Source organism: Somniosus microcephalus, chromosome 11 (genome assembly GCF_052327205.1).
Source record: "Somniosus microcephalus isolate GS21.2 chromosome 11, FLI_Smic_1.0, whole genome shotgun sequence".
NCBI lineage: Eukaryota > Metazoa > Chordata > Chondrichthyes > Squaliformes > Somniosidae > Somniosus > Somniosus microcephalus.
In genome coordinates, this window is record NC_140997.1 from 45,577,064 (window position 1) to 45,601,220 (window position 24,157).

Sequence of the window (24,157 nt, forward strand, 5' to 3'; positions counted from 1 at the left end):
AGATCAGCCATGATCTAGTTGAATGGCAGAACAGGCTCTAGGAGCTGAATGGTTTAGTCATGTTCCTCTGAGTCCATACCTCTTTAGCTTCTTCTCCCATTGTGCTTATTACCTTCAGGTTTAGGGGGAAAATTGGCTTGCGCCCCCTTTGGGGCGATAACTTCACCGGGGTGCTACATTTAGCGCCCCCACACCTGAAATTCATTGGTAGCGCCCCAAGCAGGAGGCGGGGTGCTACTGGAAGCGCTCCCCCTACCTCTTTGGCCGCTCCCATTGAATATCGCGGCGCTGTTGCTGGCACATAACGCTGCCCTCAACTGATTAAAGGGGAGGGGCCTAGCACAGTGTGCACCAGGGCCCTGCTTGACCACCAGGGAGCGGGGTGCCAGCAAAAGAGCGGCTCGCGGCTGGCACCCCGCAGGAGGAGGCCAGAGGGGGCAGGTACTGGCAGGCGGCCCAAAAAAAATGGCCACCCGGCACCTGCCCTTTAATTATCGCCGTCCCGGCCGCAAACACGCCACCTTGACCCTGTCGGACATAGCGTCCGGCGGTAGGGCAGGCGGCATTAGCCAAGTTTGCGGCCGGGGCGCTGTACGAGGCGATGATGTCATCTCTGGAGGCACAGTGCCGCGGGGAGCTACCAGCGCCACTAACCTCGCGCTGAATTTCACAGGAGGCGTTAGCGGCGCCACGCTCAGGCGCTAGTTGCTTTGCGCCCTGTTAGCGCCCCCTCGGTGTCAGCGCCAGCCACCCAACCTCCGTTCGCGGGGGCGGTAAAGGGGAGATGCGGCCGCAACGCCATTTCCTTGGCCGACCCTCCGTGCGGGGCAGTAGCGAGATCCTGGCCGCCACCGCGTCCCGAGAACAACGTTCAATTCCGGGAGGCTCCCAGTCAATGCGGGAGGATTGGCAACCCGCTGCCAGTTTAACTGGCTTTGCGCTCCTTTTAATTCGGAATCACCGGGTGCTCTCGGGGAAGGAGAAAATCGATCAGGAGCCGGCAAGCGAGGCGAAGCCTGAAACCCGCTCCTCCTCCCGGCCCCGCGGAGCTCGCTGCGCATGCGCACAGCGGGCGGAACCGAAAGCCCGGGCGCTGGGGGCCGGGGGACAGGATTAGAGCGGCGCTCATTAGGAGGATCCGGGGGCGGATGTGCTGAAGGACCGGGTTAGTGCGCGGCCCCAACCAGAGCCCCCGAAACCCGGAGTAATAACCCAGAGCCCCCGAAACCCGGAGTAATAACCCAGAGCCCCCGAAACCCGGAGTAATAACCCAGAGCCCCCGAAACCCGGAGTAATAACCCAGAGCCCCCGAAACCCGGAGTAATAAACCAGAGCCCCGCAACCCGGAGTAATGAACCAGAGCCCCCGAAACCCGGAGTAATGAACCAGAGCCCCGCAACCCGGAGTAATGAACCAGAGCCCCGAAACCCGGAGTAATAACCCAGAGCCCCCGAAACCCGGAGTAATAATCCAGAGCCCCCGAAACCCGGAGTAATAAACCAGAGCCCCGCAACCCGGAGTAATGAACCAGAGCCCCCGAAACCCGGAGTAATGAACCAGAGCCCCGCAACCCGGAGTAATGAACCAGAGCCCCGAAACCCGGAGTAATAACCCAGAGCCCCCGAAACCCAGAGTAATAACCCAGAGCCCCCGAAACCCAGAGTAATAACCCAGAGCCCCCGAAACCCGGAGTAATAACCCAGAAACCCGGAGTAATAAACCAGAGCCCCGCAACCCAGAGTAATGAACCAGAGCCCCGAAACCCGGTGTAATAACCTAGAGCCCCCGAAACCCGGAGTAATAAACCAGAGCCCCGCAACCCGGAGTAATGAACCAGAGCCCCGAAACCCGGAGTAATAAACCAGAGCCCCGGAACACGGAGTAATAACCCAGAGCCCCCGAAACACGGAGTAATAACCCAGAGCCCCCGAAACCCGGAGTAATAACCCAGAGCCCGGGAACCCGGAGTAACAAACCAGAGCCCCCTAAACCCGGAGTAATAACCCAGAGCCCGGGAACCCGGAGTAACAACCCAGAGCCTCCGAAACCCGGAGTAACAACCCAGAGCCCCCGGAACCCGGAGTAACAACCCAGAGCCCCCGGAACCCGGAGTAACAACCCAGAGCCCCCGGAACCCGGAGTAACAACCCAGAGCCCCCGGAACCCGGAGTAACAACCCAGAGCCCCCAGAACCCGGAGTAACAACCCAGAGGCCCCGGAGTAACAACCCAGAGCCTCCGGAACCTGGAGTAACAACCCAGAGCCCCCGAAACCCGGAGTAACAACCCAGAGCCCCCGAATCCCAGAGTAACAACACAGAGCCCCCGAACCCGGAGTAATCACCCAGAGCCCCGGAACCCGGAGTAATCAACCAGAGCCCCGGAACCCGGAGTAATAACCCAGAGCCCCGGAATCCGGAGTAATAACCCAGAGCCCCAGAATCTGGAGTAATAACCCAGAGCCCCGGAACCCAGAGTAATAACCCAGAGCCCCGAAACCCAGAGTAATCACCCAGAGCCCCGGAACCCGGAGTAATACTCCAGAGCCCCGGAACCCGCAGTAATAATCCAGAGTCCTGGAACCCAGAGTAATCAGAGTTTTTTTAGTTTAAATCCCACCATGACAGTCTGAGAATTTAAATTCCGCTTAAAGAAATATCTGGAAATAAAAAGATGGGATCAGTTAAAGTGACCATGAAATTGTCGAATTGTCAAAACCTAACTGGTTTACTAATGCCTTTTAGGGAAGGAAACCTGCTGCGCTTACCCGGCCTGGCTGATACGTGACTCCAGTTGCACCTCATTGTAATGTTCCCTCTCAGTGGCCTAGCAAATCACTCGGTTGTATCATCATCTACTGGGCAACCGTGAATTGTTCCTGGTACTGATAACCCTAATATCGCTGCCATTCAAATCGCGAATCTACCGCTGCTAAAAAGGGCAACTGATCCCCAGTGTTCACTTCTTCCTCACCCACTACACCTGAACTGTGAGGGAGCCGATGTCCTCGGGGTAATATTTTCTAGGACGGTTCGGGAGGATTTAAACTAATTTGGCAGGGGGATGGGAACCTAGGTAGTGGAAAAGAGGGAAGTCATATGAAGTCAGAAATAGATGGTAGAAAGGTGAGAAGCAATAAGCAAAGGAGAGAAACACAAAGGGCCAAACTAATTCATAATGAGAGTGTGAAAAAAGCAAGCCTGAAGGCTTTGTATCTTAATGCTAGAAGCATTAGGAACAAGGTGGATGAATTAGTTGTGGAAATAGAGGTAAACAAGTATGATTTGATTGGGATTACAGAAACGTGGCTGCAGGGTGGGCAAGGCTGGGAACTTAACATCCAGGGATATACAATATTTAGGAAGGATCGGCAAAAAGGTAGGGGAGGTGGGGTAGCATTGCTGGTAAAGGAGGGGATTAATGCAATGGAAAGGAAGGATATTAACTCGGATGAAACGGAATCTGTATGGGTAGAAATGAGAAATAGCAAGGGGAGAAAAACGTTAGTGGGTGTGATATATAGGCCTCCAAATAGTAATATGGAGGTGAGGGAAAACATAAAAAGGGAAATTAGAGAAGCGTGCGATAAGAGCACAGCTGTCATCATGGGTGACTTTAATTTACATATTGATTGGACTACCCAAATTAGTAAAAATTCTGAGGAGGAGGAATTCCTGGAATGTTTTCGGGACGGTTATCTGGACCAATATGTCGAGGAGCCGACTCGAGATCAGGCCATTTTAGACTGGGTATTGTGCAATGAGAAGGGACTTATCACCAATCTTCTTGTACGAGGCCCCTTGGGTCAGAGCGATCATAATATGATCGAGCTCTCAGTCGAGATGGAGAGTGAGGAAATTGAATCAGAGACTAAGGTCCAGAACTTAAATAAAGGGAATTACGAGGGTATGAGACGGGAATTGGGTAAGATTGATTGGGTGGTGTTTCTGGGGGGATTGACAGTGGATAGACAATGGCAAGCATTCAAAGATAGAATGGAAGAATTCCAGAACATGTTTATACCGGTTTGGCATAAAAATAAACCTAAAAAGGTGACTCAACCGTGGATAACGAGGGAAATTAGGGACAGCATAAAATCAAAAAAAAGGGCATATCAACTGGCAAAAAAAAGCACCAGACCGGAAGATTGGGGGCAGTACAGGATACAGCAGAAGAGGACAAAGGGATTAATCAGGAAGGGGAAAATAGAATACGAAAGTAAACTTGCAGCAAAAATAAAGACAGACTGCAAAAGCTTTTATTGGTATATCAGGAGGAAAAGACTGGTAAAATCCCAAGTCGGTCCCCTGCAGTCCGATTCGGGAGAATATATAATGGAGAATAAGGAAATGGCAGACCAATTAAACTCATACTTTGGTTCTGTATTCACAAAGGAGGACACAAATAACCTCCCAGGAATATCGGCAAACATAGGGACTAATGAGAGGGAGGAGCTGACAGAAATTAGTATCTCTAGGGATATGGTGTTGGGTAAGTTGAGGGGACTGAAGGCCGACAAATCCCCGGGGCCTGATAAACTACATCCTAGGGTACTTAAGGAGGTGGCCCTGGAGATAGCAGATGCTCTAAGGATCATCTTCCGGAACTCCATTGACTCGGGAACAGTACCCGTGGATTGGAGGGTAGCTAATGTTACCCCAATATTTAAAAAGGGGGGTAGAGAGAAAGCAGGGAATTATAGACCAGTAAGCCTTACATCGGTTGTGGGCAAAATGCTAGAGTCCATTATTAAGGATAAAATAGCGGAGCACTTGACAAATGGGGAAAGGATCGGACAGAGTCAACATGGATTTACAAAGGGTAAATCGTGTTTGACTAATCTGCTGGAATTTTTTGAGGAAGTAACTGGTAAAATAGATGGGGGAGAGCCAGTGGATGTGGTGTACCTTGACTTCCAGAAAGCCTTCGATAAGGTTCCACACAAAAGATTGTCATGCAAAATTAAGGCTCATGGGATTGGGGGCAAAGTATTAACGTGGATAGAGAACTGGCTGGCGGATAGAAAACAGAGAGTTGGAATAAACGGCTCGTTTTCAGAGTGGCAGGCAGTGACCAGCGGGGTGCCGCAAGGATCTGTCCTGGGACCCCAGCTGTTCACAATATATATAAATGATCTGGATCAGGGAATTGGATGCAATATTTCCAAATTCGCTGACGACACTAAACTAGGAGGAGGGGTGGGCTCTGATGAGGATGTCAGGAGGCTACAGTGCGATTTGGACAGGTTGGGGGAATGGGCGGATACGTGGCAGATGCACTATAATGTGGATAAATGCGAGGTTATCCACTTTGGGGGTAAAAACAGGAGGGTAGATTATTATCTAAATGGCAATAGATTGGGAGATGGGGAAGTGCAGAGGGACCTGGGTGTTCTTGTGCACCAGTCACTGAAGGAGAGCATGCAGGTGCAACAGGCGATTAAGAAGGCAAATGGTATGTTGGCCTTCATATCAAGGGGGTTCGAGTATAGGAATAGGGATACCTTACTACAGCTGTACAAGGTGCTGGTGAGACCGCATCTGGAGTATTGTGTACAGTTTTGGTCGCCCCATCTGCGGAAGGATGTTCTTGCCATGGAAAGAGTGCAACGGCGATTCACCAGGCTGATACCTGGAATGGCGGGAATGACCTACGAAGAGAGATTAAATAGTTTGGGCTTGTACTCACTGGAGTTTAGAAGATTGAGAGGGGATCTCATCGAAACATATAAAATTATGGCAGGCCTGGACAGGCTGAATTCAGAGAGAATGTTTCCAATGGCCAGGGAGCACAGAACCAGGGGCCACAGTCTAAAAATAGCGGGCAAATCATTTAAAACAGAGATGAGGAAGAATTTCTTCACTCAAAGAGTGGTGAGCCTGTGGAATTCCCTGCCACAGAGGGCTGTGAAGGCTAATTCAATAAATATTTTCAAGAGAGAATTGGATATATTTCTGAAGGCTAAGGGGATTAAGGGTTACGGAGAAAAGGCGGGGACGGGGTACTGAACTGGTAAGATCAGCTATGATCTCAGACGAGGATCAGCCATGATCTCATTGAATGGCGGAGCAGGCTCGAAGGGCCGAATGGCCTACTCCTGTTCCTATCTCTATGTTACTATGTTACTCTATGCCCACATTCTGAGAATGAATGGGGAAAAAAAAGATTGTAATTGTAAACAGAGGGGCTTTCACCTGTCAGACCAGTTGGTTACCAGTTGGTTACCTGCCCAGCTGCAAACTCCCTGCACCGTTGGGTGGGTGGAGAGAGACAGAACATACAGACCAGAGTGTGCTTTAATAAACCCTTGGAGAGTGATTATTGAGTAACGTGTTCCAGCCGAAGTGCTCTGTATGTAATGGAGTTAGTGAGATGATGATTGCAGGAACACAAAATTAAAGCTAAAAGTTCACTTCAAAAGCAATTCGATTGAGTTTCTCCTTCCCCATTTGCCTGTATCCGTTTGGGGACATTCCTTGCCATTTTTCCATTCAGCTGGGTGCCCACAGTGTAGCACCATTGTGCCACCATGGCAATCTTTAATGTCAATTGGATCACATCTAAAACCAGTATTTAATCTCACATGTTGCCGGTGCAGATTACTTTCTACTCCAGTAGTCACCAGGGAATAACCTCTGATCCAAAACATTGGCATATTTAATTTTCTCTTTACACCCTGGCTTCTCCTGTCTCAGTTTGTATAGGTCCTTCGCTTTAATACAAGGGTATTGTATACCAAGTAGAGTGTAAAATCACCCCTTTTACAGCCAGCAGTAAATGCTAACTTTTAATACTTTGCAGTTAAACTTGATGTGTAGAGACTTAATTTCCTTATAATCTTGATGAAAACTTTTGTATACAAGATGTTGAACAATAACTTTGAGTTTGTTTTACAAATTTAGCAGGAGAGTGTTGCTGAAAATAATTTTAAAAATACACCAGATTGAATAAATAAACGTGCTTGCGTCTCTGATTGCTCAAAGGGTTAAGGCAATGAGTAGATCAGATGTACAGACCAGGAAGGTTCCAGGTTTGATTCTTGGCCTGTATTGAGTTAGCTCATCACTGGGTTAGGTGGCTAACTGAACACCATTGAAACATGCAGCATCCAGCACTGCGTATGTGTGGACAGAAGGTCATGGCAGGATCAGGTTCACCTGTGACGCTCCCATGGTGGAGTAGCCTGCCAGAACCCACGGTCAAGGCTCGCACACGAATAGGAGCCAGTTGGCTGAGTTACTGGGGGTGACCAACACCTGTAGAATTAGATCCCAGGAAGAAATCAATGTCTCCAGAAGGTAGGGGAAAACGGGCAGAAACACGAGGGAAACTAGCTGTCCCTTCAGTCTATGGTTAGGAGTTTCCCTTTATCTGTAGCTCTCATGATATATAATCTATAGGTGTGGGACTAAGCACGACTGCTGTCTCAAAGAGCCAGCACAGGCACGACGGGCCGAGTAGCCTCCTGTGCTGTAAGTTTTGTGGTGTATGTGCCTTTAAGAGCAATTATGGTGTATGTGCCTTTAAGAGCCCCAGGTGTGCGTAATGCCGGTAATTGCCACTTGGGCTATATAAGCCTGTGTATTGTGTATATCCTTTAGAAACCCCCCCCAGACTTGCTTAGTAAATACCTATGAACCAACTCCTGTCTTCAGTGTCTTTATCTACACACGGACACTACAAGTTTCTATGATTCTAACCTTGCCACTTGGTGCAATACAGTGGGATCACTATGCTGCTCGACCCCTGATCGTCTGGTTGAGACTTGTATCACTATATACACAAAACTATACATTTCCAACCCATTTTGTTCTTTTTTTAGGAATGGACCAGGATGATAACGAAGGGGAAGCTGAGTTCAAGAAGCAGTCAGTTGGCGGCTGGGGTTTACTGCAGATCGCTGGCTGCACAGGATTAACTGCATATATGGTATGGGCAGGGATACTGATGCCTGGTTTCAGGAGGGTCCCTCTAAGGTTACAGGTAGGAGAAGCACAACTTACTATAAAGTGCTTTCTGTGTACACCGTGCAGATCAGACAGCTTTGCTTCATGTTAACCACCAAACTAGTGGAGGGACATAGTGGTTATGTTACTGGACTAATAATCCAGAGACACGAGTTCAAATCCCACCACAGCAGCTGGGGAATTTAAATTCAGTTAATGTGGAATTAAAAAGCTAGTACCAGTAATGGTGATCATGAAACTATCAGATTGTCGTAAAAACCCATCTGGTCCACTAATGTCCGTTAGGGAAACAAACCTGTCATCCTTACCCGGTCTGGCCTATATGTGACTCCAGACCCACAGCAATGTGGTTGGCTCTTAACAAGCCCACTGAAATGGCCCAGCAAGCCACTCAGTTGTACCAAAGCGCCATGACAAAGTCAGCACTGTGGGAGTACCTTCATCAGACTGCAGCGTTCAAGAAGGTGGCTCACCACCACCATCTCCAGGGCAGTTAGGGATGGACAATAAATGCTGGCCTTGCACCCACATCCCATGAATGAATTAATAAAACAACTAGTACTATCAGCTTGAGGATAAAGTATATTCATGTCAATTGCCACATCATCCTAAACACCTGTACTCCTGTTCTAAGTTCCTCCCATTGAGTAGATCCCTCTTTTAGTTTCAGCGATCATGAACTGCGAATGTTGTCCATAAATCTGACCTCTTTTATGGCAGTGAACAGGAAATTTCTGATGACGCTGAAGGAGAATTCAATATGATTACTCCTTTATAGCTAAAAGGAAGACTACAGGTTTTACCTGAAAGAATTTTCAGTTCCTGCACTTAAAACTAAACTTTAGTCAACGACTCATTACCATTATTTAGCACTCAATTATGGTCAGTGAACAGACAAAGATGGTGGACAGGGAAAGAAATCGAGCCTGTTCCATATGGTCATGTTGCATCATGACCTCCCACGCTTCCCACCCACCAGCAGCCATGTGATCTCCTGGGAGAGGCAAAAAACAAGATTTAAAAAAAACCTAAGCCATTTCAAGGAAAAATGATTTTCTGGGAATTTTCTCCCCGATCAGGCAACCATAGTGACCACGAGCCACACTTAATTTGGCAAGTGGTGGCTATCGTGCTGCACCCCATCCACCACCTTAAACATTCACTCCCTCCACCACTGGTGTACCGTGGCTGCAGTGTGTACCATCTACAAGATGCACTGCAGCAACTCGCCAAGGCTTCTTCGGCAGCACCTCCCAAACCCACGACCCCTACCACCTAGAAGGACAAGGGCAGCAGGCGCATGGGAACACCACCACCTGCAAGTTCCCCTCCAAGTCACACACCATCCTGACTTGGAAGTATATCGCCGATCCTTCATCGTCGCTGGGTCAAAATCCTGGAACTCCCTCCCTAACTGCATTGTGGGTGTACCTTCACCACACGGACTGCAGCAGTTCAAGAAGGCGGCTCACCACCACCTTCTCAAGGGCAATTAGGGATGGGCAATAAATGCTGGCCTTGCCAGTGACGCCCACGTCCCATGAACGAATAAAAAAAACTTATTGAACCGGTGAATTTTTAGCCGAATTAGAAATATAAAAATGTGCCTGGTCTTCAGAATCATTTTTACATAGGTTAACTGTGGATTGTGTGTTTTTCAGTTCTGAGGAAAGTGAGATCTCTCGGTGTAAACAAAACTGAGCACAATAAAGAGGTGTGATTATCTTTAACCAGGTACCGTACATACCTGTGATTATCTTTAACCAGGTACCGTACATACCTGCAAGCCGCAAGCAGGTGCAGAATGTGATGACGTTACTGGAAGGCCGGTCTGGCAAGATGGTGGACTTGGGATCGGGTGATGGAAGAATTGTATGTAAACATTTGGACTAAAATCCAACATATTTATCCAGATTCTGCAAACAGAACTATGAGCAACTGTTATGATTCAACTTGGATTTCAGTGCATTCTTAACACCTGCATACTTAACACCAACAGCATTATAAAGACTACTATTTTTTTTTTAAACCTGAATTAGCCAGATCCCCAGAACTCAGTGGCATGATTCCCCTCATTTCGTGAAAGCTATTTAACTGCCTTCTTTGTTTACTTTTTAAAAAATTGAGATTTTTGTTGTTATTTCTTTGGGTTGCCACACACCATTCCCAACCTACACCTTTGCTTCTGGCAATTCTGCTCTGAAACTGCCCCCGAGAAGGTGCAGGAGAGTAGACTGGACTCATTTCCATCTGCTCTGTCCGCCTTGCATGAAAGCTGGTTGCTGAGCGGATTAAGAATTCTCCTGGCCCCTGGGCACCAAGAACATTCGGGGCTCATCTACAGACCCCCCCGCCAACCGATCCATTAAAGCAACCGCGAGCATTGGTATTTATATTGTCATGAATCTGCTGACTCTGTCTCGCTCCCTTCTGACAGTATGTTTAAAATGCTAGAATATTTTGATCCAGCAGTTGTATGTAGTTTTTCTGTGTTATGTTGTGTTTTACCTAGGGCCCTGGGTGTAGGCCTGCACACATATCCTCACATGGCGGGTTACTTCCACATGGTGCCTTCCCACGGTGGCACAGCTGGGAGTACCGTGTGATTCACTGTGTAGGGGATTGTGGGCATGAGTCCATGTTCCCCCGTTAAAATTTCTCTTCCTGTCAGCTCCCCATGTATACAGCAAAAAATACTCTTTGCTCCTCATGCCATGCATGATTCTCCAGTTGAGAGAGATGGAAGGAGATCTGACCTATTCCTAGGACATTACCATTACTCATGAGCTCAACTTCCCAGCCAATTGCTGCATGATTGGCTGGCTGAAAATGCATAACGAGGTAAAAATGAATCGTGCTTTAATTTTTCCTTTTTCCTCTGAAGGATGTGCCTGGGCCACACACAAGGGAGTGTTAAGCCCACATCCTACTACTCTGCGATTCTTGCTGGGCTGATCCCACAGGCTTGAAGGAAAAGTGGAGAGTGAGCCATTCTTAAGCACTTCCTAGTTACAGGACAGCACTGGCAGGGGCCTGGGAGATAGTCACCTGCCTAACATCTCAGTTGGGGAGTGATGCTGAGGAGGGAGAATAGAATAACATATTGAGATAGTTGGTAGAGTACCATCATCAGCAATGATCAATATCATAGCACTGGAAAACTCTTGACAAAAAAATTACTTTAAAAAAATGACAATGTTCAGAGAATCATAGAATAGAATCTTACAGCACAGAAGGAGGCCATTCGGCCCGTCGTGCCAATGCCGGCTCTTTGAAAGCTGTCCAATTCAGTCCCACACCGCTGCTTTTCCCCCATAATCCTGCAAATTAGTCCTCTTCAAGATATTGAAAAACCTACCGTACAGTCACCCTGCTTGAAGTGGTAAATTATCAGTGAAAGTTGATCACTTAGAGCAAGTTATATCTGAGGCCTGGAAATAGCCCCACTTTGGTGTTTCACTCTCTCTTTCCCCTTCCTCACCGAGAGGACAGACCAATCAACTGCTTCCCTGTTGTAGCGATACAAGGGTTAAACGTAAGGGTGGGGAGGAGGCTCGTGTGGAACATAAACACTGGCATAGACCAGTTGGGCCCAATGGCCTATTTCTGTGATGTAAATTCTATGTAATATGTGAGAAAAATTGGTTGCAACTGTTAAGTTTTGGACTGAATCAAATGCTTCTTTCTTGTTGTAGAATTACCACCGTCCAGAGGACATTTTTGTTCACCCTCCAGATTACATTTTTGTTCAACGTCACGCGATCCGTTGTAACTAAACGTTTCATTGCGATATTAATTAGCAGGATCTGTGTTGCTCCGCAGGTTTTAGAAGCCAGTAAACATGGCTTCCATCCAGCAGTTGGCTATGAACTGAACCCGTGGCTCCTCAGGCTGTCAAAGTTCTACGCTTGGAGAGCAGGCTATCATGAGAAGGTTTCTTACGTGAAACAAGATTTGTGGAAGGTAGAAATATATTCATTTTGAGTTAATGTACAAAGGAGGGCAGGAGGGCTTCATCATTTGATATTAAATCGCTTTTAAGTGCTAATTTTCTTTGGCAGTCAAATTCCAATAAAATTCTACAAGTGTCTATATGATTGGTACAAACCAGTAACTGACCATTATTTTCTAGCCTGGGGGATGTGAATATAGCAGTACTGTATTTGGTCAGTTTCTATTCAGTTTTCTGAACAGCCATCACATTTGTTTAAGAAATGAACAGATTTCATAGAGAGGGATGTGTCAAAGGACTGCTTTCTCGATAAAAGACCAGCAATTGATAAGTAACCTACTTAGAATAGAATAGTACAGCACAGAAGGAGGCCATTCGGCCCATCGAGTCTGGCCGGCTCTTTCGAAGAGCAATCCAGTTAGTCCCGCTCCCCCGCTCTTTTCCTGTATCCCTGAAATCCTTCAAGTATTTATCCAATTCCCTTTTGAAGAACATAAGAATTAGGAGCAGGAGTAGGCCATACGGCCCCTCGAGCCTGCTCCGCCATTCAGTAAGATCATGGCTGATCTTTGACCTCAACTCCCGCCCATTCCCCATATCCCTTGATTCCCCTAGAGTCCAAAAATCTATCCATCTCAACCTTGAACATACTCGATCTGATTGTACCACACAATAGGAGGTCATAGCATAGTGCAAGTGCTTTCCCAGGATATAATGTTGAAACATTCCTTTGAGAAAACTTTTGGTCTGAAACTGTATATAAAGCATATAGACCAGGTGAAAATTGTTGATTGAAGGTTATTGCCTAGAATTTGGAAATGTTATCAAAGTTAACCCATTACAGGTAAAGCAAGGAGCAGCTCAGTGACACAGCGGATTAATGTGCCAGTGTACCGCAGCAGAGTCAGGCATAGATTCATTCACAACTCCTGCAAAGCAAGGTGTCAATCTCAGATAAGCAGTCAGGAGAGTGCATAATGTGGAGCAAGTAAATCGTGTTACAACTACAACAACTTGCATTTATATAGCACCTTTAACATAGTAAAATGTCCCAGGGTGCTTCACGGGAGCGCCTCAGGCCAGTGTTGCACACATGCTAGTATCCTTTAATCTCTCCTGCCTTCCACCCTACCACAGACCTTAGTTTTTTTTTCTTTCCTCTTCCCCCACCCCCGCCTTTCCCTGCCCCTGTACTTGCTTACAACCTGTTACATCTCTAACTTTTTCCAGTTCTGATGAGATGTAATCGACCTGAAACATTAACTTTTTTTTCCTTTCTCCACAGATGCTGCCTGACTGGTTGAGTATTTCCAGCATTTTCGGTTTTTATTTCAGATTTCCAGCAAGCGCGGTATTTTGCTTTTGTTCTAGCGTCCAGTCACCTAGCAGCATTGGCAAGAGCCTGGAATAGGACGTTTTGTCCTTTGTCTTAGCTGGGGAATGTTGCTGGGGCGAGGGGACTTGAGAGATGGGAAAATTACAGGCAAAACATGGTCCATCAGAAACCAAAGCCTCATGTTCAGAATTGTTGTATGTACTCTTACAATTATTTAAAATCTGTGCATACCTATTATGTAAATTAGGGGCAACACAAATGTGATACTTAGAAGCAGACTGGTGAAGTATTGATGACAATGGATTTCTTACCATTATTTTAGGTTGATTTGTCAGACTGTTCCAATGTCACAGTTTTCCTGGCTCCCAGTGTGGTAAGTGATAGGTGATCTTTTTCTCTCTCTCTCACAAACACATATCTGTCTCGTATATACACACACCTGGCTTATCACTGTTCTCAATATTTCTAGAATCATTGCTCTCTTCCTTCCAATCTCCAAATATACTTGTGTTACATTTTTTGGGCTTATACAATTGATATTTCTTTGGGTTCAGAATCACTGGTCACTCCCTAAGTGGACCTCATGTCCCGTACGATCCAGAGTGTAACTTTACCTGTCCAATATCTAGGTAAATGTAGTGAAACCCAAGGTTTGAACAGAGAACCCTCGTCACTGCACTCTGACTTACTGGAGTATGTCACATGCCGCCACATAACTGCTCATCTTTGGTAGGCAGAAGAATAACATTCCATCAGATGCTATAAATCATTAAGACAACTTTATTGAACATTACACAGGTTAACGAACAGTATTGAACAATAGATTTGCAGTAAATACTGCCTGCGCTATTCCCCTCGGAATCAAAATTGCCCTCTCAAAATAAGACTGGCCTTTGAAACACAGTCGCTTAATTTTTCCAGAGCTAATCACTAGCACGGAGATCTTGCACTAGGCTTGTATCCTGATGTCAGACTGACTCAAATAGAAGCTCATAATCGGAAGCCGCTGGCTACAGAGCTGTCTGTTAAAGGGACTACAAAGAATAATGGCTCTGCCCCTCTCACAGACTTGACTCCTGTCTTTATCTCAGATATGGCTGTTAATACTTGATCCTCAGGATGTCCATCACGTAGAGTGTTTGAATTGAATGGAATGGCTTGGCTCATTGGTCTGTGCCAATGTCCTGTTAGAAGGGTCCCATCCAAGAACAAGGGGAGTAGTCAAACCACAGCTGCCCGCAACTATGCATGTCTTTGTCCTGACATTCACCAGCTGGACCATAACACACATTCTTTGCACCTTGAAAAATCAGCTCACAGTGGCTAACCTAAACTCGAGGTGCACTTTGGCCAGCAGGAAAGAATTTAATAAATAATGCAGAGACAAAAATGCTTCGTCGTGTACCCCCGTTGTATTGAAATCGGGACCCATTCCACACTGTCTCCTACTCTAAATCATTCTTTCTCAGGAGCTCAGAACGGTGGAATCCTCCCTCCTACAATCTGCAGGTATTCAAAACCAATGTTTGGCATCACCTGGTTAGTACTTTGTGAACCAGCTCATCTATGCTTCTCAGCATTGGTAGCTTCCTGTACTGTAGGACTTGGCCCTTCACCTTAATAAAATTAAATAGTTAACAGTGAAAGCGCGACACAGCAAGGCTTGGTAAAGGTAAAAGTATATGCGTAATGCTATCTACAGCTATTAGTACAAACAGATTTAATCAGTCACAAGTAAACTGTAATAAGTGGCAGATTCATAATTTGTTGCTACAATGTTTGTGTTCCCAAGGTGATGCTTCATGGGATAAAGATTCTCAATAATACTTCCCATCATTATCTACTTAATCTTCTAAATTGAGTGGTTTTGTGGAGAGGCACAAGAAGTGGTGTAATTCAGGGTGTGGACTGATCACTGCAATCCCCACCGCACTCCTTCCCCTTCCATATAGTTTGGCATGCACAATGGATGCAAGGGATATCATAATAGTGAGTTATTTGATGTTACAATGGATTAGTCGGTGAGATTAAAAAACCTTTCTGTGCAGCTTTCTTTACTAGAAGCCAAGCTGTTATCTGAACTTCAGGAAGATGCCTGGATCATTGCTGGTCGATTCCCTTTCCCGAGCTGGAAACCGTGCTGCATTGTTGGGGAGGGGGTGGATAGAGCCTGGCGTTACAGTGCCAAAAGGGTACGACAAGAAAATGAATCCCAAATCACACCGGAAGGAACAGCAGTATAACAGCAGCTGCCAACTGTTAACTGCAGATATGTAACTTAAAGAGGAGACGGTTAAAAAAAAATTTAGCTGCAAACCACAAATTGAAGATGTTTTTAACAACTACAGCAGGCTTTTAAAAAAAGAGATTCCTCTTTAAAAAAAACTAAGAAAATACCCATTTTTTTTCTTTTTAATTAATGTTACATTTTCTAAGAATGGAATTTTGTTGCCTTGTTAATAAGAGCAGGCAGGCAGTCTCCTATTTTTCATTGAATTTCACACCTTAACACAGCATAAGAAATTTTAGAGTTTTTCAGGCAGGTCGAACTTTCAAAAGTTGTCAGAAGTTTCCCATTGGCGCGGTATGTTTGTGCGCCGTTATTGCGCTAGGCAATGGAGTGGGAGGCTCTCCCTCCCCACAACTCCCAGTATAATCAATTTACTATTTCAGCGCTCAACACAGTTGACTAGGGAGAAGCAGAGGGCAAGTCTCCTTATGCTAGCACCCAGCTGGAGAGTGACATTAGAGAAGCTTGGGGGCATGTGGCCTGACCACCCTGTTGTGAATGGTGATGTGGGATGGGAGGGCATGTAAAGAACAGAAACAAAATCTACAAAATGGAAGACATGGATAAATCGCTATAAAAAGCACTGCATTTAGCTCAATTGCACTTATTACAGTACTACCACAAAAGAAAACAGCTGACTTATAGTGCTTATATTTTATTTATAAATAATTTAAATTGTAACTTATTCCACAGACGCCTGTTTTCTATATTTAAAGATTATTGCCAGGCGTTTCCGTGCTGGGTTTCCCCAATCTGCTGCTGTAACTTTATCAAATGAACAATGGTGTCTCTGTATAAATGGCTAAAAATAGTTTAGGGCATTTCTCCAGGGTTTCCATCAATCTTTCACCAAAGTTACAGCAGAAGATCAGCAGAAACCTGTGGAAACTCTTCCCCCCCCCCCCCCCCGATTCGAATTGGAATCTATTGTGTCAACATTGGGCGAGAGGTTACTTTCTCAATATGGGCAAGGAAGATTGGATTTAACATTGAGTACTGAAAAACTTCGCAGTTTAAAAATGGGGCACTTTCTGTCAGTTATTATACTTCTGAACTAAAGAAATGGAGCGTATCACTTGTACCATCAATGGGTTATTTGAAACTTAGCAACAATACCAGACTGCATGACTGTTTTGTGTAGGTTTTAGGGGTAATAGTAAAAAAACACTTAAGTTAGGATAACCTGACATGAGCAGGAAGCATCATAGGTTAATTAGTATAGCGGATACAGCATGTGTCTAAAACATCTCGTAGAATTAGCAGCCTGAACCAGATAGGACAGCTGGTGTAGGAAGTAACTGTATTCCTGTAGATAATAGACCCTTAGATCAGAATTGTATCATGACTTTGAGTGTATGAATTTGAAATAGTTAAGCATGGTTCCCATGGATACATAAGTATAACAGAGAAAGTACTGAACAGAGAAACCTAGAAGAGTTAAGGGATGAGGCCTACTGTCTGTATTTGCAGAACCGGACCAAACCGATTTTCAAACGACGACATGGTGCTATGGTTGCATCACGTCTTGTGACCAAAAGTACATGTGTTGTGGAATGGGTATGAAAGTTGGTGCACTTTAGTGACTTGGTGGGGTGTAGCCAGGACTGACAACGCCATAGATCAATCTCAGTGTCCGAGGTTCCGTCCAGTGGGCTGACCTGATATAAGTAACATGGACACCTGGGATTTGCCTGTTTCTTTGATTGATGTATCAATATAAGATAATACAGAAGCGAAATCTTGTATTTCTAAATAAAGTATTAAAGTTGATGACGCTAGACTCTCGGACGTATTCATTAATAAGATGAGCCGCAGTGGCTATGATCTGACATCCTGTGTCAATGCTATTCCACTTCAGTGGATGCGAGCACCCAGAACAAAATGTATATTTTAAAACTTTTACAAAAACTTTACATAGAATATACAGCACAGAAGCAGGCCAAGCAGTCTATGCCAGCGGTTATGCTCCACTCGAGCCTCCTCCCATTTATATACCTAAAGCACCAATATTTGTCAGTATTTTCACAATAAAATAATATTTGATGCCAAACATTTTTGGCTTCTCAAAACAAGGAAGCAGGAAATCCTTTTTTTAAAGAAAAAAGCTCTTGCCTTACATTAGTGCAGCGGCAGTGGTGAGTGAAGCAGGGTTGGGCAGCATTTATGAGGTGGAAAGGATTAAGAAGGATGAGAAAGATTCTACATCAACTGACCAATGCCCAGTTAGTGATTGAAATGCCCGAGAATTTAAGCAGCTTCCTAGTACAGGTGGAAAGTATTCTGTGTTTAACTCTGGTATGAGTTAAGGGAAGAGTTAACAGCCCTGCCTTAAACCCTATGGATGCACAGCTCATGGCACAATTAACAAAGCAGCATGGACACTTGAAGCCCACATGAAGCTCAGTGATTACAAGAGACAAGAAAAGACACAAGTCCTAAGAGAGCTAGAAGACAGCAAGAGAATTTTCTAAGTTTACTCATTCAACACTTTCAATTATATAATTAAATATTATTACAAATTGGATATACACAAACTAATATTCCCAATGTGTAAAATTTTCAGTGATTAAGATTTATGAGAGGTTCCTATGCAACCAGCTACAGTATATTCTACAGTTTGGGGAGACCAAACGCAGATTGGGTGACCGCTTTGCGGAATACCTCCGTTCAGTCCGTAAGGGTGACCCCGAGCTTCCGGTCGCCTGTCATTTTAATTCACCGCTCCATTCCCACTCGGACCTCACCGTCCTTGGCCTCTTGCATTATTCTACGGAAGCTCAACGTAAACTCGAGGAACAGCACCTCATCTTCCGATTAGGCACTTTGCAGCCTTCCGGACTCAATATCGAGTTCAACAATTTCAGATTATAACCTCGGCCCCTATTACATTTTATAATTTTTTTTTCCACCCCTTTGTTTTGGGTTTTCCTTTCCCCACCCCCCTTTCCTTTTTTTTTCTCTCTCCCACATGGCAGCTGTCTCTCATCCTGCCAGTACACTTCACACCTAATCTGAGCTGTCTTTTGTCTCCACTGTCCTATTACCATCTCGTCTGGTTTTGAATACCTCTTAATGTCTCTTTACTTCTTTTGTTCTATCGCAGCCCTGCCTTCGATCTATTTAATTTCCTTTCCAGTTTTGAAAAAGGGTTCACCCGAAACATTGACTCTATAATTTCTCTCCACAGATGTTGCCTGGCCTGCTGAGTTTTTCCAGCATTTTCTGTTGTTATTTCGGATTTCCAGCATCTGCAGTATTTTGCCATCGTACAGTATATTCCCTGTTCATTATCAGCAGCCTTCTAACCTATAAGCGCCTGAAAGTAATCCCCTCAGGCCTGGGCAGTTCATCTTCAAGTAGGAAACAAAGGCTAAAAATGATTGGCTTCAATGTTTCTGCAGTTGAGAGATAAACTCAGTGTGACGTCTGATATAATTGCATTTGCTAGATATTAATTGTTAGAGGATATACGCTATGATATTTCCCTACAGTCAATGGTGGAATTACTTGAAGAATTCATAATAATTACATCAAAGTCATCCAAGCTGAAGGTTGAACGTTACAATATACTGTATGTCGACTATATGTCCACTATACCACCTGTCACTGGCAAAATAAATAAAGTAAAATGATAAGAAATTACCCCAATAATTCCCCATGGGATATATGACAGAGGAAAATGGCTACGTAGGATTGATTTCAAGGCTAATCTCATCCTGGGGTCAGGCAATAGTTACCCTTGTAGTTTACGATGTTATGTGAACCACTCAACGCAATTGCTGCCTTGTAATCACATCTGGCTCTCCATTATTCTGAATATAAACTGGTTTACAAAAAGTAAAAGGGGGAGTGAGACAGGAAATGCATTGTGCTTCAACAAAAACAATCTGATAATGTGCTTCAGTAGGAAATTGTTTAATGCTGAAAACTTAAAAAAGACGTATAATAATCCTGAAGCTATCAAAGTTGAGAACAGATGCTGATTATAATTTGTAAATAGTTTAAAAAGTATATAAATAACTAATATTCACAAATGGGATTGAATACAAGCCCCCTGATGAATATGTTAAGGAGCCTGCAGCATGATCCAAGGATACAGAGCTAACTAGAGCTAGGCTGTACATGGCTGATATCAGGAACCACTTCTTCGCACAAAGAGTAGTGGAAATCTGGAACTCTCGGCCCCAACAAGTTGTTGAGGCTGGGGGTCAATTGAAAATTTCAAAACTGAGATTGATAGATTTTGGTAAGGGTTACGGAACCAAGATGGGCAGATGAAGTTAAGCTACAGATAATCCATGATCTAATTGAATGAGCTCGAGAGGCTGAATGGCTTACTCCTGTTGCTATGTACAGTTCAGTTTGTGAACACGTCTAGTTTGTGAACAAGTCTACTTGCACATGGTAACACCATATAGTCTCTTCCCGCCACCCCCCCAGGGCAGACCACAAGTAGAAAGCATGAGTACCTTTTATTTCTGTAGCATAGAGTGTCGGCAAGAATGCTACTATGTAATTTTACTAATCACAATGTTCACTTTCCAATTACTGCTCAGAAAATTCCTGATGACATCAGGGGTTACTTTACTACATTTCAGAGTTGAGGTTCCTGTGTGATTGCCATGGAAGTAAGCGATGGTGGACATCAGCACTGGCCGCTCTCGGTACTTCAGTCCCAACGAGTTTTCTGAGTCGTGTAATTTCCTGCTTGTACCTGCAATATTTTACAAAATAGTCAAATGGTAATGTAGTTTCAAAACCGATATGGCTTTGCAACCTAAATATTGTGTAATCAACTAGAAGTATATTACATGATATAATATTTACACATTAAAAAAATATATATAACCTCCATTTAAAGCTTTTCTTATCGCGAGGCAGATCTAATCCAGAAACATAGTGAAGGTAATAGGGCAGAGTCGTGACATAGTCACCTAAACATATGACAACACGTGCTGGCTACTATACAAAGTGCTCTTTTTCAGCTGTGGATTATGGGAGATTTATCAGGAAATAAACTGACTCACACCTTCTAAAGTTTTTTTCAAATGCACGCATTTTCCTACATCTTATTAGATTCTGAGCCACACATTCCGAACAAATGATTTTTTGGTTTGTAAGAAATAGTTTGCCAGCTGCAGGGACCTTGTCACAGATACAATGATAAAGAAATGTTTCAATACCAAAAACAGAAAGAATGACTTACGTTTATATAGTGCCTTTCACAACCTCAGGACGTCCCAAAGCGCTTTACAGTCAATGAAGTACTTTTGAAGTGTAGGAAACACGGCAGCCAATTTGCACACAGCAAGGTCCCACAAACGGCAATGTGATATTGACCAGATAATGTGTTTTTTTTTTAGTGATGTTGATTGAGGGATAAATATTGGCCAGGACACCGGGGATAACTCCCCTGCTCCTCTTCAAAATAGTACAATGGGATCGTTTATGTCCACCTGACAGAACATATGGGGCCTCGGGTTTAACGTCTCATCCGAAAGACGGCACCTCCAACAGTGCAGCATTCTAATCATTCCCTCAGTACTGCACTGAGGTGTCAGCCTAGATTTTTATGCTTACGTCTCTGGAGTGGGACTTGAACACACAGCCTTCTGACTCGAAGGCAAGAGTGCTTCCAACTAAGCCACGGCTGACAGAACAGGCAACTTATGTCATTCTTAAGACAGGATTCTGCCTTTTCTTAATTAAATTGCCCGAATGTCATCAAACGAACAAAAGTGCCCCCTTTTTAGAGGGGCACAACTAATAGAAAAACAAACCCTAAAACAAAGGAAACTTATAAAATTAAATAATATTGTCACCCATGTCCACTATGCTCACCAGTCCCTGCGGTGCCCACCAGTTGCGGAAGGCCTCAAGGGTACTGGCGGAAAAATAGGATTATAAGACAGGAACTTACTGGAAATCCTACATTTTCAAAACAAAGCAGTGCCTTTCTCAGGCCCTTTGTCATATTTACAGGAGGCCCCAGCCCTGGAACAGCCCATACTCGAAAACCATGAGGTGGACTTGCCAGGCAGGGCGTTGCAATAAGTCTGTGCTGACACTACAGGGCAGGTTTACCGAGTCCTCATCCGCTTTGTTGGAAAATTGCAGGCTGTCTGTTTCTAATACGCACTCACAGTAAGCAAGGTACCTCGCTCTTACTAGGGGAACAGATAACTTACCATATGTCTGCTGCAATGGGAATATTTTCAATTGCATTTTGGTGTGTAAAAAAAACTAAGAATAAAAAACCTAATCGCAACATCGGTGACGGAGGACACTAATGTAATTATCTCTAATTGAGTGAGTGCGCCACTCCCTTGTGCAAACATTTGGTAGAGTGTTGCAACAGGCATAACCATGGCAACGCCACCCACTTAATAAGTACACCTAGAATATGTGTACACACACACACGTGCACATTGAGTGTTGAGGGAATATCACAATGGGTCAGTGGGAACAATGTTACTGAAAAGGCTCATTGTTTTTGGTCTATGGTGATTGTGATCATTTCTATAGTAACCACCACTCATTCATTTTAATCACCTCTTTTAACAGTATATAAACATACTCATTGTTCATGTAACATTGTTGATCACTATGATCTGTGGATCAAAGTATTCCAAGCCAATATTTTTCTCCACGAGCAATGCCATAAAAGATCAACTGTGGGTGCACAAAACCACTGCTAAATTATTGCAGTTACAGTATTTACCATGTATCATGGACAATATATTTTCTTCTTTGAGTTTCACTTCTTAAGAAGGAAAAAAGTGAATAGAGTTACACGTAAATTACAATTTTTATAATTATATGAAATGCAACCTCTGTGCCAGTATAACTGATATTGTTTAATTTTCAAAATGATTAATGCCTCTTTATATAGGCGTGAGCCACATATTTAACAAGCAGATGCCTGGAGCTCCTCTCTCAGGTGTTGCCAAATCAAGGTAACTCCTCAAACTAAATTACCAACAGTAAACATTACATTCTGACAACTAATGAGTCTTATTTAAGTTAAAATATTTTAAAAATCTTCATCTATATATATAAAGCGGCTCTTCTGTCTGTCTGTCTTTCTGTCCGCCTGGTCTCGATGCGTTTGGAAGTTACAGAGCGTACCGACGCGCGCGTCGCCTCAAAAGAAAGCTTGCGATTCCGGACCGGTCATCGGCGTATTTATGTTTCGGCCGGACAAAAATCCCGCCCGCGGTATCCCAAAAACGTTCAGCGTTCCGCTCATTAGCATCTCATTAGCGACCGTGTGACGTCGAGGTCTTCCTACAGTTGAGTGTCGAGTGACTCGACGATTGACCAATCCTACGCTTGGGTGACCTGACCGGTCGACCAATCGGTGCGTGTGTGGGCGGGCCTTATCCTTCTGAACCGAGGTGAGTGGCCGCCATCTTGATTTTCCACGATTTTTTCCCCCACACTTTCTGTGTGTTAGGGAACTAAGGTAAATATTTGAATTATGTGTTAGGGAATTAATTAACAATTTATTTCAGTTTTATATTGTGTTTAGCAACCCCCCCTCCCTCCTCCTCACCCTCGCGCAGGGGGGACTCGGTGCTGGTCTCCAGGCCCGCTGCAGGCAGGCCTGAAGCTCCAAAAATTTCTCTATCTCTCTCTCTTCCCTCTCTCTCTCTCCTTCTCCTCTTCCCTCTCTCTCCTTCTCCTCTTCCCTCTCTCTCCTTCTCCTCTTCCCTCTCTGTCTCTCTCTCCTTCCCCCTCTCAGGTTTGACGGTGTCGGGGCCCGAAGTGAGCCGCTCTAACGGCTGCCAGCCCGCGGGGTTTCCCTGCCTACTCCCCGCTCTAACGGCCGCCAGCCCACGGGGTTTCCCTGCCTACTCCCCGCGGGCCGCCTCGCGGTGCTGGCACTGACCGCGCATGTGCCGCCCGCCCGCGAGAGCCCGCTCTGGTTTTTTTTTTTAAACGGCAACCACGCATGCCTTGACGCCGGCACGCATGCGCACGGCCCCCGTGACGCCAGCACACAGCCTCGTGAGATCGCGGGGGGAGAGAGCCTCGGGAAATCGCGGGGGGGGAGAGCCTCGGGAAATCGCGGGGGGAGAGCCTCGGGAAATCGCGGGGGGGGAGCCTCGGGAAATCGCGGGGGGAGAGCCTCGGGAAATCGCGGGGGGAGAGCCTCGGGAAATCGCGGGGGGGGAGCCTCGGGAAATCGCGGGGGAGAGCCTCGGGAAATCGCGGGGGGGAGAGCCTCGGGAAATCGCGGGGGGGGGGAGAGCCTCGGGAAATCGCGGGGGGGAGAGCCTCGGGAAATCGCGGGGGGAGAGCCTCGGGAAATCGCGGGGGGAGAGCCTCGGGAAATCGCGGGGGGGAGAGCCTCGGGAAATCGCGGGGGGGAGAGCCTTGGGAAATCGCGGGGGGGAGAGCCTCGGGAAATCGCGGGGGGGGGGGAGAGCCTCGGGAAATCGCGGGGGGGAGAGCCTCGGGAAATCGCGGGGGGGAGAGCCTCGGGAAATCGCGGGGGGGGGAGAGCATCGGGAAATCGCGGGGGGGAGAGCCTCGGGAAATCGCGGGGGGGCGGGGTGGAGAGAGCCTCGGGAAATCGCGGGGGGGGAGAGCCTCGGGAAATCGCGGGGG

General features: G+C 45.6%; 2 protein-coding genes across 6 annotated transcripts in view; one reads left to right on the forward strand and one right to left on the reverse strand.

The window, feature by feature from the left end:
• Positions 1-821: 821 nt before the first annotated feature.
• On the forward strand, positions 822-20,188 carry antkmt (adenine nucleotide translocase lysine methyltransferase). Of its 5 annotated transcripts, XM_086000597.1 has the most exons (7): positions 1,132-1,165; positions 2,744-2,880; positions 7,822-7,982; positions 9,701-9,838; positions 11,789-11,929; positions 13,577-13,627; positions 15,303-17,314. In XM_086000597.1, exons 3-7 carry the CDS (start codon positions 7,824-7,826, stop codon positions 15,495-15,497), a joined length of 684 nt encoding a protein of 227 aa, XP_085856723.1. In that variant the 5' UTR covers positions 1,132-1,165; positions 2,744-2,880; positions 7,822-7,823; the 3' UTR covers positions 15,498-17,314. The 5 variants fall into 5 exon arrangements, with proteins under 5 accessions (XP_085856721.1, XP_085856722.1, XP_085856726.1 ...); XM_086000595.1 differs by lacking the exon at positions 2,744-2,880 and having other exon boundaries at positions 822-1,165; XM_086000596.1 differs by lacking the exon at positions 2,744-2,880 and having other exon boundaries at positions 829-1,165; positions 9,734-9,838.
• Positions 14,019-24,157, reverse strand: part of ccdc78 (coiled-coil domain containing 78) — a 666,657-nt gene continuing 656,518 nt past the window's right edge. Inside the window, exon 22 of the mRNA XM_086000593.1 lies at positions 14,019-20,258. Coding sequence (XP_085856719.1) covers positions 20,132-20,258 — 127 coding nt within the window. The 3' untranslated portion in view covers positions 14,019-20,131. The remainder of the gene's footprint in view (positions 20,259-24,157) is intronic.